This window comes from Lingula anatina, chromosome 7 (genome assembly GCF_051362555.1).
Source record: "Lingula anatina isolate TDL-2025a chromosome 7, LinAna3.0, whole genome shotgun sequence".
Lineage (NCBI taxonomy): Eukaryota > Metazoa > Brachiopoda > Lingulata > Lingulida > Lingulidae > Lingula > Lingula anatina.
Genome location: NC_141773.1, coordinates 16,775,382 through 16,791,915, shown reverse-complemented (window position 1 = coordinate 16,791,915; position 16,534 = coordinate 16,775,382). Strand labels below are relative to the sequence as shown.

The 16,534-nt window shown below is 35.5% G+C and overlaps 2 protein-coding genes across 3 annotated transcripts; one reads left to right on the top strand and one right to left on the bottom strand.

The window, feature by feature from the left end:
- The first annotated feature begins 523 nt into the window (after nt 1–523).
- LOC106179756 (TRAF3-interacting protein 1) lies at nt 524–10,468 on the top strand. Of its 2 annotated transcripts, XM_013563493.2 has the most exons (15): nt 524–796; nt 1,053–1,121; nt 1,357–1,405; nt 1,613–1,725; nt 2,008–2,088; nt 2,283–2,672; nt 2,904–2,978; nt 3,255–3,318; nt 5,645–5,677; nt 6,944–7,046; nt 7,256–7,342; nt 7,597–7,849; nt 8,052–8,166; nt 8,312–8,420; nt 8,735–10,468. In XM_013563493.2, exons 1-15 carry the CDS (start codon nt 674–676, stop codon nt 8,889–8,891), a joined length of 1,821 nt encoding a protein of 606 aa, XP_013418947.2. In that variant the 5' UTR covers nt 524–673; the 3' UTR covers nt 8,892–10,468. The 2 variants fall into 2 exon arrangements, with proteins under 2 accessions (XP_013418947.2, XP_013418948.2); XM_013563494.2 differs by lacking the exon at nt 5,645–5,677.
- On the bottom strand, nt 10,352–16,441 carry LOC106176180 (uncharacterized). Its single transcript, XM_013558443.2, has 9 exons — nt 16,250–16,441; nt 15,276–15,404; nt 14,722–14,893; nt 13,937–14,019; nt 13,121–13,217; nt 12,788–12,908; nt 12,572–12,639; nt 12,047–12,176; nt 10,352–11,764 (listed from the first exon to the last, which is right to left on the bottom strand). The coding sequence occupies exons 1-9, from the start codon at nt 16,389–16,391 to the stop codon at nt 11,678–11,680; spliced, it is 1,029 nt and encodes a 342-aa protein (XP_013413897.2). The 5' UTR covers nt 16,392–16,441; the 3' UTR covers nt 10,352–11,677.
- Between the last annotated feature and the right edge of the window lie 93 nt (nt 16,442–16,534).

Sequence of the window (16,534 nt, the reverse complement as noted above, 5' to 3'; positions counted from 1 at the left end):
AAAGCATACCTGTAAGAGCTTTTGTCCTAACCTTAGAAGTTTTAAAAACTATTATGAACAACATTACTACTAAGAATAATTTCCATCAGTTTTTAACTACTTTAAGTGACACGTTGTCACATTAGTTTTATTGGCAACTTGTTGGATATTACAAATCAAAATCATTTTGTTTTCTTATTCTGCTGTATCACAGATTACAAAATCGTCACATCAAGTAAATAAAATGGTCTGATGAAGTCTGTTGATTGTACTAGATTTGAACATTCATCAACTGTTCTAATGTTAAATGTTAATAATGTAAATAACAATTCATATGATTTTGGCTCCATGTGAAATTGTGGACGGGTATTACCTTTTTTCTTAAGTATTTGTGGATATATAATAGTAAGTCGGGGTACAATATTTGTCAGGACCTTTAACTCAGCAATGGCCTGATTGCGTTAGATGTGTAGGGGCACCTGTTCAAGGTGCATCGCTGTTGCATGGCAACACCAAGCTTTCCAGCCGGATGTATGCATTGCGCAGGTCAATGTTTGGATATTATGGGATGGAATTCCGAGCAGAAGAAAATAATGTAGTGCTATGTTGTGGAATCATAGAAGTTTTGACAAGTCCTTTTGCGTAATTGGTGTACTTTGTTGGTTTTAAGTGTGTTAACAGTTAGAGACTCAAGATGAATGACAGACTTATAAAAAAGACTCAGGATTCTTTAGGCAAATTGATAAAGAAACCTCCGTTAACAGAAAAACTGTTATCGAAACCACCGTTTAGATTTCTTCACGATGTCATGACTTCGGTAAGTTGGATGTTTGAGATATTGGTCAAGAGCTCTGTCCAGCGTAGTATGCTATTATTTGTTTTACCTCATGTTATGATTCATTAGGTCATATTAACGCAGTTTTAAAAGTTCCAGTTTTGGAGAAAAGGGCTCTTCTTAGTACTGTTGCTTCATCATCTAATAATGCAACATTAAAAAATTAACGCTTATTCCCCTTTTCTTTTTTCTTTCAATGCGTACCATTCAATACATAACGTTTGTCTTTATTTTTCAGGTGATAAAAAATACAGGGTTCATGAAAGGCTTATATACAGATTCAGAGATGAATTCTGACAATGTCAAGGTAAAACATCATTGCTAAATGTCATGTCAGCATTATCTGTTCAATATAGTTTGCAAATTACACTTTTGATGGATTTTGATACTGTCATAACTTTTGCATTTAATTTAAGGATTTTTGTGGTGAAGCAATTGCCTGGATGTTGTAATGATGTCTTCTAAGTTGTTTGATGAATGGTGCTTCAAATAATTAAAAAAATTGCTCATCATAGACTCTTTCATTTTTCTCTACTTTTTAGGACAAAGATAGTAAAATGGCATTTTTACAAAAATCTATAGACTTTGTTGGTAAGTGTCACTTCTGTGTACTTAAAATTTCAGCCCATCACTTTTCATTAAAAGAGTTTTTAAAAGGTTTATGTGCATTAGTATCTTATCATTTATGTAATTGAGATATTATCACACATGGCATAGAAACTAAGCAGAATATCATGTAGAATTTGGTTGAAAGTTTGTAGTCATAATTGCTTTAACATGCTTGAATTTACTTTTAAGGCATGGTCTTAGGCCGTCAGTTGGATGCTAAACCAGTCAAAATAGTAGCAGGACATGAGCCAGAGAAAACCAATGAGTTTCTTCAAGCCCTTGCAGAGGCAATTGGCAAAAAGGCAAGAAATATTGAGAAAATGCCATTGTTAATGAAATCGACCACAATATTTTTCTGACACTTCTTGCTTAGTCATTAGGCAAATGTCACACCCTTTGGATTGTCTGTATTAATGTCTGTTTTTTTTCATGCAAGGCATTAGATACGTTAGGCCTTGACACTTGACTTATGCATGATAAAATGAAGTGAGGGTTCCTGTTTTAAGTGTTGCTCACTGCACAAATTAAGGTGCTGTTTTGTTCAGTGTGCCCTGGTATTTACATTTATTTTTACTCTGTTTCAGGTTAATAATGATGAATATGTAGATAAATTTAACAAAGGCGACAGAAAGCCATCTAGTGGTAGGAAAGACAGAGGGAAAGATGTAAGTGTTAAGTTCACCGTATTGTTTATTTTCAGTACTAATGGACAGCAGTGCCAATTAAAAAATCACAAAGGTTTTTTTTTTTTTATTTGTCAGTGTTCCAAACAAGTTTATCTTGTGAACTGAAAAATATAAATGACTTTTAAGAACTAAGTAGATTTTAATACTCATCTTTAACATATTTTTATCTTAAGGAGAAAAAGGACGAGGACAAGAGAAGTAAAGATAGAGAAAGAAGTAAGGATCGAGAAAGAAGTAGAGACCGGGACAAAGAAAGTGCTAAAGAAAAGTCTCGTGACAAAGACAGAGATCGAGATAAGGAGAGAGACCGGGATAGAGACAAGGACAGGGATAGAGACCGGGACAAGGATAGAGATCGGGACAGGGATAGAGACAAACACAGGGAAAAATCTCGAGATAGAGATAGAGACAGAGATAGGGACAGAGATAGAGATAAAGAAAGAGACAGAGATAAAGATAGAGGAGACAGGCATGATCGAGATAAAGAAAGAGATAGGGAGAAAGAAAAATCTCGAGAAAAAGATCGTGACAGGGATAGAGAAAAGGAGAGAGAAAAAGAAAAGGTGAAGTTTTTATTTATATTCCTTTTTAATTTCAAAAAAAATTGAAAAGGGTTATTAATTTGCATATTGTTGAATTGGATAAAGTTTTTTTAATGCTCTCTTTTGGTTAAATTTATGAATTTTGCTTTGCATTACAATATTGTATTGTATTGTCTGTATCACAATCAGTATTGCAAGTCTGTCATATTGTTACATTTCACAGTATAACATATACTTTTTATATGATTGTAGGCAAATGATGAAAGTCGTAAAGAAAATCAGGAGCCTATAGTAAATGGCACAACAGAAGAGACTCAGAATGAAGAGGTATATTTTCTCCTCTTTTTTTTTCACAAAAGATATAATGTTACAACTCATGCATTTATATTTCCTTATCAGATAAAGTTATGACTTGCTATAGCCCTTTGTTTTAAACCTTGATCAGCCTTTTGACACCATCTCACATTCCTTTATTTGCCATGAGAGCATAGGTTTTTGTTTTATGTTTGGCCAATCATAATCATATCAAGTCAAATTTCATAGTTTATATACACCAACTGATGGTGTATTAATAAATAGCATTTCGCAACACCTGTTTTACAGGAACCTCCAGCACGCATTCCAAGGCCATCCTCGGCCAAAGGGTCTCGAAGGCGGCACAAAGATGGTATGTATTTCCCCTTTGTCCCTCGCCTCCCACCTGATGTGCTGTGGTGATTTGCCTGACGCATCTTGCTAACAGAAGAAAGGGATTATGGGTAGTTTTTCATGATTCCCTTACATATGCAGGAAGCTGATTGTACTTGGAAACCATTTTTTAGTGCTGTGAGAGAACAATAATTGTAAACATTTCAGTTCAAAATGCTTACTTTTGATAAATGAAGCATATTGTTCAATGGGTATTGAATATTTATCTTGGAAGTTTGATTTGAAGGTTTTTGATAAATTTTCTACATAACAGAGAGCCAGAAAATAAGAGAAAAAATTCATATTTTATCACTGATTTCATGATTCCAGAAAACTTAAATTAAATCAAGAGTTGGTTTCAAGGAAGTCAAAGCTATTTGTTTAAAGGATTTGTTTAAAGTTGGTTTGATAAGGTGATGCTAGGCTTCAGTTTCCTGGGTTACATTTTCTTTGTCAATTTTAAACCACAAAAAAACATAGAAAAGGATATTGTATTACATGTTGCAAGCTCTGTGTTGTAACAAAAATTTGGACGAGGGGGGTGTAAATTGCATGGTCCCAAATGCATGCAGTTGCATTAGATGTAAAGATGAAGATTGGAGTCCCATAGAAACTAAATGTGTACATATCAGTGTTTGGTCTGGAAATGATGATATATTTTTTGTCTGGGTGCATTAGTCATAAATTTTAAAAAATGTTGTTGCTTCATGTTTGACAGCAGTAGCTTAGGTGTGCATGAAAGGTAGCCTGGAAGTCTTCCTGTAGAAATGGCATGCAAAACTGCAGGTGTTATTGTAGATTACCTGTTGCATAGATCATGCAAGTTTATATGGGCTGAAATTCGTAAACTGATGGATGAATGGACAAGTGGAATTGTTCTTATTCTTAAGACCTCTTTATAGGAATATTAGAAATGGCAGCCCAGCTGTCTGTGAAAAAGTTTTCAGAGTTGGCTTGCTGTCTAGTAACTGGTTCATGGCCAGTGTTAATTAAGTGTGGTCCAAGCTTCTACCCCTGGTCCCTTTCTTCTCTTCCCACTTCATGCATGTCTCTTGCACAATCACTGTTAATGTTGCTGCATGTTGGTTGTTGCTGTTACTGGTGTTGTTGTTGGTGATGGTATTCTTGTTGTTGGCACATGCTGCTCCTGTGGGATGCTGTGGCAAGCACATGGAATAACTTTGTATTATAATTGTTATTAACACCGAATTCACCACTGAAATATAACAACACACTCGGTCTATTAATGTATAATTATTTTTGTTTTATTACCATTACTGTAAATTATCATGCACAGTATTAAGTAAATGTATGTGAATAATTTATGTTCATTAAATAATTAATAGATTGCTTAAATTGGTTAAGAGGGAATGCATTTGGGAAAGTGTATCACAAATTATTGGTGGGAGAAAAAGAAAGGAAAATGTTTTACAGTTGAAAGCAGAAGATAATAAGAGTTATGCTGAGTAGCCCTGAAACTGTGTTAATGCTGTAAATGAAAATGTATTTATCTCACTAAAAGAAGGATCAATTTAGACACTTACTAGAGTCTGAATTCAGACTTTAAAAACTTTCCTTTTGTGAGGTATTATTAAAAAAAACAAATCTATAGTAAAAGTCAAAATGTTTTTACAGTTAATCACAAATTGAAGTATTCCCTCAGCCAGAGACTAATATCATTTTGTTCTGTTTCATATCACTATATTGTTTAATGCTTTCACTAAATAACTACCTCACACTCTTCACAACATACAGACAACTGAAGCAGGGGGATCTCACAAGTTCTCTGATGGTCTGTATTTTAGGCAGGTTACAGTTCTCTAGAGTGGGGGGGGGGGGGGGCGAAGTTTTGGCTTCTGTGAGGTCTCGGCATAATTTTTAAAGGGGATTGAATATTTTGGCTGTATATCCACTGGCTATTTACTTTTTCATTGGAAGGTGGTGTTTGCTAATATGGTGTCATCAGCAAGCTGCAGGTTCAAAGGTGTCATGTTTGTGTAGCTGACTGTAATGAGCACATGTATATTATATTTTCTTAATTTGGTATCCAATGAAATTGTCCTTAAAGTAAAATGTAGATGATTAATAAATCATTTCAAGTTTGAAAAAAAAAATGGATTACGTTGTAAAGTAGAATTTTGATAAATCATGGAAGATGCTCTATATCTTCAACTTCTACAGAGATAATTTTAAGAACTCCTGTGTTTTCCCCCTGTGACTACCACACTCACACCCACACGCCCACCTGGTTGCTGTGTTTTGTGCACTAACTTTGTGCATGTTCTTGTTTTGCTGTGATTTTACAGGCAGAATACGGCTTAGCGATGGGGAGGATGGAGGTATGTATACTTTATGGGGAATTCCAAGATCTGAAGGTGTTTCCTACAATGCATGATCACTTGTGCAGAGAGAGGAAAAGGTTATGATGTGAACTTATATTCTGGCATAGCATTTCACAATAAATACAGTGCTTGGCAAAAAAAAAAAAATCTTGGAAAGGGAAATAATTTCTTCATTATGCACATGGGATCATGTTACAAGGAACACCTTGTCTTGAAACGAGACTGCATCATTGTTATACATTTACGCTTTCGAAATACTTATTTTCTTTGGGGAAAGGAATATATGTATGAAGAAATGAATGAAATTTTCAAGAAATTAGTCACAGAATGGCAAATTGGAGCAAGATGATGCAGTGTTCTCCCCTTTCACATAGAGCAAACAACTTGGTCATATGTTGAGATGATTAGGAGTGGTCATTGTTTGACCATTTTGACCAGTCTTAACATCTTACCTGAAATATTTATGGCCAGTTTTGAATTTAAATTTGGGCACACAGATATCTGCAGCTTTTTTTTTTTTTTTAACAAACAAAAACATTTTGTTACTTTATCAAGAATATTTTTTCATTAAAACTGACAGTCTGAAGCATGTGAAAAAAGTGAATATTTAAAAACTGAAAAGAAGATAAAACCTAACAAGTTGGATTAGCTAGTGTTTTTCTCCAAGCTGTTGATGATAATTTGATGACATAAAAAAGCTGCAGATTCAAATGTGTCCCATTTGTGCACCTGAGTGACCCCCAAAAATTTGAAAGTAATTAATACATTTGCATTTGTTAATTTGATACCCAATGGAATTCTTAAAATACAGATTGTATCAGATAAATATGGTATCAATTGGTTCTTAGATCTGTATGTATAGTTTTGTTGCTGTTATTGATTTAGAGTTCATAGAATTTCATTTTCAAGAGCGACAGATTGCTTATTAGATTTTTTAGGCAGAGTGGAAATATTTTTAGATACAAAAGTTTGCTGTAATGGATGATCATTTTGAAGTCGATTTTATTCATTAGCTTTAGTTGAAATTGAGATAGGTGTAAATGCAAATAGAGAAATGCCTTTGAATTAGAGATATTTACTTTTTGTCTTTCACAACTGATGGTTGATTTAACCCTTGTGCAGTCCACAGTTGCCCCAAAGACCCTATTTAAAGGATTTTAATGTTAAAGTTGTAGAGTAGATTGCACAAGGGTTCATAAGAGTGCTTGTCGTAGTGCTCATTGTGAAAAAGTAACTTTTAAGAAAGTTTTTTTTTCTCTTCAGATGAGGAAGATGAGAGAATGAGACAGGAGAAACAGAAGAAAGAGGAAGCAGAGACAAATGGAAGCATGAATGAGGCTGATCTACCACCCCAAGTTGCTGCATCGTAAGTTCTGGCTATTTTTGTGGTCTTGTATTTAGTCTTTTTTGCCTTAACTGCATATTCGCCATTATGACAAACTTGATTCTGAGCTTCAAAATTAACACAAGTCTTATGATCTTTGGAAGGTTTAATGTTTATGACGTCATTCTAAAGTTATGAAAATGTAGATGTTTGGTGTGCAAGAAGAAAAAAAAGAAATTGCTTCCTTTCAGACGTAAAATGGCAAGACCCAGCAGTGCTAGACCAGCGCCCCCTAGAGTGAAGAGACAAGAAGCTGTGACAGAAGAGCCAGCTATGAGGTAAACTAATTATATAATTCTGTTACTAGGATGTATTAGAGAGCTTATTTGAATAGAAAATTTTATTTGGCTAGATTATTTTTCCAAATTTATTGCACCTTGCTCGAAGGGTCTTGGAAGCGTGCATTCTCTCTCTCTCTCTCTCTCTCTCTCTCTCTGTTTTTAAATCACACTACACAAAGATAAAATCCAAAACCACAAAAGAGAAACTATACTGAGAAACAAATTCCAAAGAACAACCCTCTTCATTTAAGAATTGGCAGTGGCAAGCCTGTATCTAACCTCATTGTGGATGATGGCGGAGATGATGATGAAGATGACACATTTGTCGTCGAGGACTCTGCCCCTCCACCTCCAATTGACCTTGACCCACCTACCTCCTCCCAAACTGAGGCTGAGACAGACGGTGAGCATGGCGGTCTTGTGAAGAAGATCTTGGAGACGAGGAAGGAGCTGGAGGGAGGCAGTCAGATAGGACAGAAAAATCAGACAGTCAAAAAGGAACAGGTGGGTAATATCGCTAACTCACCTAAGTTCCAGGGGGCTGTTTCACAAGAATTTTAAGACTGCTAGGATCCAATAGCCATGACAATGAAAAACCACCTTTGTCATATTGATCCAATAAATGTAGATTATTTTTAAAATGGGTTATGGAGATCCATCTTTGGGCAGACTAGAAGAAAATATTATTTGGTCTTGTGTGTTGTAGGAGAAGCCTCTGATCTCAGACGCAGCCAGGAGAAAAGAACGAGAGATGGTACAAAAGGAAATTGACAAGCTACGGGGAAGCATTCAAACACTAACGAGAAGTGCAAATCCTTTAGGTAAGTAAGGAACATGTTGTTTTGTAGTACACAATTTCTTTTAAGTCATCAGTTTATGTATAAAGGGCTCAAATATGCCATTTATAATTCACGATTGTTACTTAATGTGGTAAAAATAATATTGACCTATGGTTATTCCTTTCAGGTAAAATCATGGACTATGTGCAAGAAGATTTGGACTCCATGCAGAAAGAATTAGCAATGTGGAAGAAAGAAAACAAAGAGCATGCTCTGGCATTAAAAAGAGAGCAAAAGTAAGTGTTGTGCTAACATGGTCATTATCTCATACATTTAATATTATAACACATGCATATTTTGTTGAATTAAAAAATCATGTTAGCCATAGACAAATATTTATGATTTAAATCAATTTTGATCACAGAGTGTGGGCTTGTTTCATTCTCTACCAATTCACTTTGTTAACTGGTCAATTTGGACAATTTTCTCTGAGGGCCGAGTCAGTGGCCTAGGTTCTTCAAATTTTTAATGCATCTTGGATTTTGTCTGATATGTGTTTTAGTGATGAAGTCTAGCTGTTTAATTTCTTAAATTAAATTCCTCATTTCAGTATCACTGAATCTTCAATAGAACCCCTCAAAGTCCAGTTGACTGACCTGGACGCTGCCATCTCTGACCAGCTTGACCTTATCGCTGCTGTGAAGTCCAATATCGCTAACAATGATGCTAAGATAGCAAAGATGATGGTTGGAGTTACCAAGTCATAAAAGCCCTCTGGTTATTATACTTACTTGGTTATTTATTTCAATTCAAACACTTACAATGAATTGATGGATGACAAATTAGTTAAGAAGGCGAATAATTATTTTTATTTCCTTTCGCCATGTGGAGTCACGTAGCCAGTGGTGATTGCAAGTCTGCTAGCATGAGCCCAGACTCTTTTTCTGTTACCATCTCTCACCTAGTGATTATGTTTAAAACAGATCATCTATGACATGGTATTATATATATGTACGTAGCAAAATACACAACACGGCCTCCGGTACATCAGTCATTTTGCTTAAAGTTGTCACCAAGTGTGATAACAGGGGTATTTTGATATTGAGTAGTGCTGATAATGCCTATATCAGTAAGAAATAAATGAAGACAGAAAGTTAACCTTGAAGGACTACAGCTGTTAATATAAATATGTTGAAAAGTATGTTTGGTAATTGTCTCAAGTATTCTGTTATTTTTTATTGTTGTAAAAAAAAAATCCCTAGATTATTTTTGTAGATCTGTCAAGAGGACAATTATATGTTGTTCTCTGCTTCATACTGAGGCAATTGTCTCTTCATTTTGTTTTTAATCATTGTGTCAAGTTCTTTGTCTTTTAAGAGGTAAGAAGCATAATGGTTGCTCTTCTTCCATTAAAAAAGAACATGCTGGGTGTTTCAGCAAGGCTTTAAGTCATGCTAAACTTCAATTTCGGTGTTAATTTCACTCTTCCCATAATGATTATTTGATCTTCATTTGAAGCAGCTGATTAGAAATACCGTTATTCCACCATTCCATTCCAAACACAATTTGACTGCTTTTTCAACTTAATAGAATGTTTAGTGACAGGTATAAGCGATAAGTTGAAGTAAAAGATGTTGAAGGCCAGACAAACATATCAAAAATTAAGGTGATACTTTCAACTAAATGTCCTTTAGCATTAAAAATTGTGTTGTATGCTGAACAGTATGTATATATATATATGAGGCTGTTAATGTATTGCTAATAATTGGACTATCATTTATATTTATGTACATAGTTGTCATGCTTTTTTAATTTGCTGAGTGTCTACAATTTGACAATGAACTTTGTTTCATTCCGTCCATACATTGCCCAAAGATAATTCAGAATTATATATTATTATACAATGCATGTTTTGTACATTACAACTATTTATATATCATTATTCTTCACAATTATTGGATCGTTTGTACTATTTAAATCTAATCAATTTCAGTGTGACATATTTGATTTAAGATATTCATCTATGCTAAAAGTTACAGATCATCAAATTGTAATTCACTTGTGACAATAATTTAACTTTTTTGTTGGTAATTGTAAGCCAACCTGCAAGATCTATGGTGTTGTGTACAAGCCAGATAGAAAACACTTTATCTTCAAGTGACATGAGAACAAGTGCCCTTTCTGTGTAAAGCTTTAAATGTACAACTGACAATGAACAACTACTGCATTTGTAAATGGGCAATCTCAATTTGAGATATTTATTTTCTTCAATGTATCATTGCGATACCTTTCAAATTTTCTTTGCAATAAAAACACTGCTCCAGTGGCAGTTGGAAGACAAAAATGGTGTTAAAGTTTTGCAAATCATTCTGCAGGCACCCTGAAGTTCAGATGAGAGGTTGAGATTTTTTTCCCTGACTATCAGCAAATTTCTGACTTTTTAGGAGCCAAAAATACCATTGGCATTGGCAGACCCCTGGACCTCATGCCATATTTTTGGACTTTTTCACTGAATGGCAGTCTCATCCCTGCAGAGGTTAGTAGAAACTCAATCTGTGAAACTTGGCAGGGGAGGGTGGGGATCCACAGGGGACTTGTAATACTTTTACCCATGCACTTTTGTCAACGGGTGAACAGGAATGTTGTGATTATTAAATGTATATTTTAATTAAAACTGATGGCCACAATTGGGCTAGAGTATAGATTGGACCAAAAAGTCCAAATCTATTAAGAAAATGCTCTTGAAAAGAACTAAAATGTTCTTGAAAAGAATTCATAACGTATGACGAAACTTAAAGGGATAACAACTGTTCATATGGGATGAAAATTCCATAAGAACACTTATAATAACAACCTTAACAACACATAATAAATCAGAAATATTTTGTTTACCCCAGGAAAATTTGTTTTATGGCACTTCCTTGCCTAAATAAAGAGCTGTTTTCCCTTTAAAGCTGACAATGAAAAAGCATCAAAAATATTTTGATAATTTGTTTTGATAAAGCATTGCCCACTTACCATTTGCATAGCTAGCATATATGTATATAAACAAGCAAATGCTTAAATTCCAATTACATTTCAAAAGGCATGGCAAAATTTAAGGCAATATTGGACAGCTGAGTCTATACAAATATCAAAATTAGAAATACTGTCTGTTGTTACGTGATTTAAAATCTAGTTAATGTTTCATTACTTCTGACCATAAATCTTCCCATTAGATTTCCACAGAGTCAAAATTGGTATATCATTGCAATTAAATATGAAAAATAACAACTGATTTTATAAAAATTGCATATTCACCGGCAGGTCCATAAGTTAATAAATAAATTTAATAAAAGTTAGTCACTTTATTAGTCAATATAAAAGATATGGTAAAAAAAAGTGCTCTAGTATATAGTATTGATTTCATAAAAATCATGAAGAGAAGCTTAGTCTGGCTAGCTTTATATTTTCAATATTTTGTCTAAAAAAAAATGCATCCTTTCTCCCACTTCACACTTAAGTATCCCTTCTCCCACTCCACACCTAAGTATCCCTTCTCTCCCTCCACGCTTTAGTATCCCTTCTCCCAGCTGACTTGGTACTTGAGTGGCAGTCCCTGGACATATCTTTCATAGTTCTCACAGACCACTTCTGCCACCTAAAAGTAAAAGATTATGACACATTCAAAGAATTCAGAGGGTGCAGTTGATATTTCCATAAATGCTTTTGCATGTAATGTGTGAGGAACATTCTGTCCATGCGCTGTTTGGTTGAGAGAGAGAGAGAAAGAGAGAGTGAGTTAACATAATTTTTCATATTTTTTATTCTTTTTATTCATTTGCATTTCTGTTTCTTAAAGTACATAACCTCACTGTATTTTTCTCTTCCCTATAGTTTTTATGTAGCCAAATAATTATATATCTAAAAGAGAGGGACTGACCTGCCATCCAAAACTGACAGCCGCTACATGTGGACTGAGTGTGACACCAGGGCAGGTCCAGAGCTTACTGCTGGCAGGAAGAGGCTCTTCTGGATACACATCTAGTATAGCACCTGACAGCCAGCCTTGGCTGAAATCACACAGATAGTTCTGATCAGTTAGTTGTAGGAGGTGTAATAAAATGACTTATATCACAGAGACTGTTTTAGATGAGACATAAAAGCCAAGATCACAGAAATTGTGTTAGGTGAGACTTGTCAGCTAAGATCACAGCAATTGTGTTGGATGAGACAAGATGGTTGAAATTACAGATTGTGTTAGGTGAGACTGAAAAGGTGATTCAATGTATTAGATGATACAGGAACAAGGTGTGACGCCAGATCATTCTACAGCTTACCTTATTGCATTTAATGTTACTTTCAGCTATTATAGCTGACTTTCCTTAATTTACAGTAACTGCAATGATTATGACATAATTACTCAAAGAAAAATCTTTCACTATCTTTCTTCTCAACTTTTCCTCACCTTATTGCATTTACAATGGTGTCTTCATCCACTACATCTCCTCTTCCAACATTTATGAATACCGATTTCTGAAGAAAGAATACATCCTTCTTTCAATCCATGCAGAAAAAATGGAGGGGGGGCACTGATACAAGTACACGAAGAACCAAAACCATCATTCACAAAAATGTAAGGTATGCATTGCTGTTAATTTAAAATTGTTCTATTCTTAATTACCTTATTAGCACAATGTTTAAAGACATCTCCATTCAGCAGACCTCTGGTCTCAGGTGTACTGGGTAATATGTTACATACATAATCACAGTTGTGGAAAACTTCTGGCAGTTCTGACAACAGTCTGAATTCAAATTAGCAGAGCATTTTCATTAAATCATCTTCAACCAATAGGTGTTAAGCTTCAGGGTGCAAATTTGCCAATTTTAGGCACTCGACATTTTAAAAGCTTGTCAAAATTAATTTGCCCTATTTGTACACTAAAAGAAAAATTGGCTCTGAAATTTAAGGCCAATGTTAAGCCATACATAACCATTCTTTTCATTTTCAACTCACTTGTAGTGGGATACATGAGGAGATTTTTTGGAATTCTCAGGTATACCTCGCACAACCCCATACACTGTCATTCCAAAGGTTTGGCAGGCACGGGCCACTGAAATATCAACTTGAAGTTTTCTTATTCAACTACACACACATACACACACACACATATGCATGCCCGTGCACACACACACACACACACTGTCACACACACACACACACACATATGCATGTCCGTGTACACACACACACACACACTGTCACACACACACACACACACACACACACACACACACACACACACATATGCATGTCCGTGTACACACACACACACACACACACACACACACACACACACTGTCACACACACACATATGCATGTCCGTGTACACACACACACACACACACACACACACACACACACACTGTCACACACACACATATGCATGTCCGTGTACACACACACACACACACACATATGCATGTCCGTGTACACACACACACACACACACACACACACACACACTGTCACACACACACACACACTGTCACACACACACATATGCATGCCCGTGTACACACACACACACACTTCATCATCACCTTCCTCATCATCATCTGAAAAATATAGAACTCTATTTACAAACTGCTATATGCCTCAATGAAATCAATCACCAAAAGGCAAAATATCAGCTTTAAAAATCCATAAATAACATGCTAAACCTAAATATAAGGATGATATTCAATAAATAAGACTTCCCTACAAAGCATATTTCTGCAGAAAATGTGAAAATCAACTGAGTAATTAGGAAAATTCCTGGAATAAGTCACCTTCTTTTCCAATTTCCCCCAATCCCAGGATTCCCAATGAGAGAGTAGACAGAAGACGGTAGTTTGCTCTGGCTGACCAATTCCTGCATACATAATTTTTTTTTTTCAAATTACTGACAAAAGAAAACCAAAGACTAAAGGAACAAATGAGAGTATGAATGAATACCAGTTTCAAGGAATGAATGAATGAATGAAAGAATGAATGAAAATATGGCATTTTTTCTATACAAATTGAGGTGCAAAAATAACCAAAGAAACCATGAATTATCACTAACAGTGACAATAACAAAATGTCCCCAGGGGGACACCTTGCTTGCAAACACTTGGCAGATCAACACTTCAACATATGACACTCAGGCCTACCCTACTACCAGACTCGGCACTGAATGATCCCCCATTCACCAGTAGATAGAACCACACTACCCGTTTTCAAGGTGTATCAGTACGTGCTTCGAAATATCAGACACTGCTCTTGCCTATAGTTAGTACCCGATGTGATAGTGATGATTCTCAGCGGGGTTGGAAAGTAGTGCATATCATCTCAAAATTTGTTCCAGGTATGATACTGTTAAATGCGTACTGATGCAAACCTTGAAAACGGGTAATGTGCTCTGATCTACCAGTGAATCCGGGATCATTCGTTGCCGAGTCTGGTACATGTAGTTGGGTAGGCATGACACTCCTGGAGCCTGTTTAATAAAAAATGGAATGAGATCAGGCCTGTAGTCAGCAGTTTTTATTGGGGAAAGGAACAAATCATAAAAAAAAAATATAATTTCATTTACCACTGGCATTTCTCCTGGTCCTGTCTTATTTCTTGAAAATGTCTTTCTCTTGCCACAATGTTGCCAACAACATATTCTGCCATAGCGGGCCCAAATTTCCCAGCAAATCTTGTCAATGTGAATTCAGGGAAGGGTTTTGACTGGTCTACAAACTGGAATACTTTGTCAGGTCCTGTAATGTACAAACAAACATATCAATAAGTGCATGCTCATACATGTATATGAAAATTATATGAAAATGAAAAAGGTGACCCATATTGCGTCTCACTGAAGTTCAGATTAAAGTATATACTTCCATGAAGAGTAGGACGTAATCACTTGATCTTTTCAATGAGGGAAAATTGTGAATTTTGTAGATACTGTATTTTTTTAGTCATGATTTCTTAAAATTAAACATTCCTATTGACTGGTAGCAACATTAGTTCTATTACATGCAATAAAAGCACCACAAATGCTACACAGAAATATAATTTTGTGATTATAAAATTATGTTTCTAAAAGTTTGATAATTTTTTAACCACTGAAAATATAGAGTAATTATTGTATTTACTCACCAGCCCATGTGGACATCACCCACTTCATTCTGGGCAGTCTGTATAAAATGGGTCCAAGTATGAAGGGATCTGTGAGTAAGACCTCAGCATCCTTCAGGGCAGAGGCAAGAACATCTGGGGGTGTCTTAACTTGAAAAATATGATACAACTTTATGTCATATGCACATTCTAAATTGAAATAGGAAAGCTGATTTTTGTGAAAGATTTATAGGCAGTGACAGATACCGATAATTAAGTGACATATATTTGTCTAATGCAGTGACACATTTACCATATACATCTCTTTCTTCTTTGCAAATCTTCGCATGAAAGGATTATTTATACAAGGAAAATTTATTACTTTTACTAGCTCTTAGAATAATTTGGTTGATGTAAAGATTGTTGGAAAATTGTGTTATTCAGACCACTTTTCCATACTAGAAAAGTTGGCTTCAAAGCTTTACTTAGCAAGAAAATTCATGCGTTTGCACTCCTATTGACGATTCTGATATGTACATTGTACAGTATTGTCTGTGCTAGTACATATCAGAATTGTCAGTAGGAGTGCTAACGCATGAATTTTCGTGCTAAGCTTTACTGAGCAGGTTTTTTCTTTTACCTTTGTTCTGTACAGTAAAATACATTTATTTCAAATAGGGCACATCTGAAATCTTAACATTAGATTTGCTGCCACTAATGTTCACCACGCCCCCTTCCAAAGAGCCCCCGCCCCGCCCCCCCCCCCCCCCCCCCCCCCCCCAAGACACACACACACACACACACACATCAAGTTTATCATTTTATAGTCGTCTGACATGAATTTATCTTCATGTACCAACTAAAGTGGCAGGTTTTATGCTCTGGTTCTAGAATCCAGTATGAAACTACCAAGACCTGCTTCACTTCTTCCAGCTTCTATGGAATTTCATGCTACACTGAACACATCATGTACGAGAAAAAATGCAATAATACTTCTGGGGCTGCATCACACTTACTGCCACTGAGTTCTGCTGGGTCTCCATCGATTTTCACTTCTTTCACTACAATGTTCGGGTTGATATTTCTTATAGTTTGTGCGATCTCAGGAATGACACTGGCCAGGTACAACACGGGTCTTCTTGCAGTAGCAGTCGCCATCCTTAAGCGGCAACATACAGTTTACTTTTGTGTGATTTGTCAAAATAGTATATACTAACAGTTTCTGATATCAACATTCGAATTCATATTCCTTTGTAGAAAAATTCATGGTTTAAGTTTAATTATCTGGACTCATAAGATGG

Bases quoted from the DNA above. Each gene is read 5' to 3' on its own strand.
- LOC106179756 (XM_013563493.2), top strand. From the start codon at position 674: ATGAATGACAGACTTATAAAAAAGACTCAGGATTCTTTAGGCAAATTG. The intron at 797-1,052 runs GTAAGTTGGATG...TTTATTTTTCAG, and splicing joins TTCACGATGTCATGACTTCG to GTGATAAAAAATACAGGGTT. The intron at 1,406-1,612 runs GTAAGTGTCACT...TTTACTTTTAAG, and splicing joins AAAATCTATAGACTTTGTTG to GCATGGTCTTAGGCCGTCAG.
- LOC106176180 (XM_013558443.2), bottom strand. From the start codon at position 16,391: ATGGCGACTGCTACTGCAAGAAGACCCGTGTTGTACCTGGCCAGTGTC. The intron at 12,177-12,571 runs GTGAGGAAAAGT...GTGTGATTTCAG, and splicing joins ACCATTGTAAATGCAATAAG to CCAAGGCTGGCTGTCAGGTG. The intron at 11,765-12,046 runs GTCAGTCCCTCT...TTTTACTTTTAG, and splicing joins CTGTCAGTTTTGGATGGCAG to GTGGCAGAAGTGGTCTGTGA.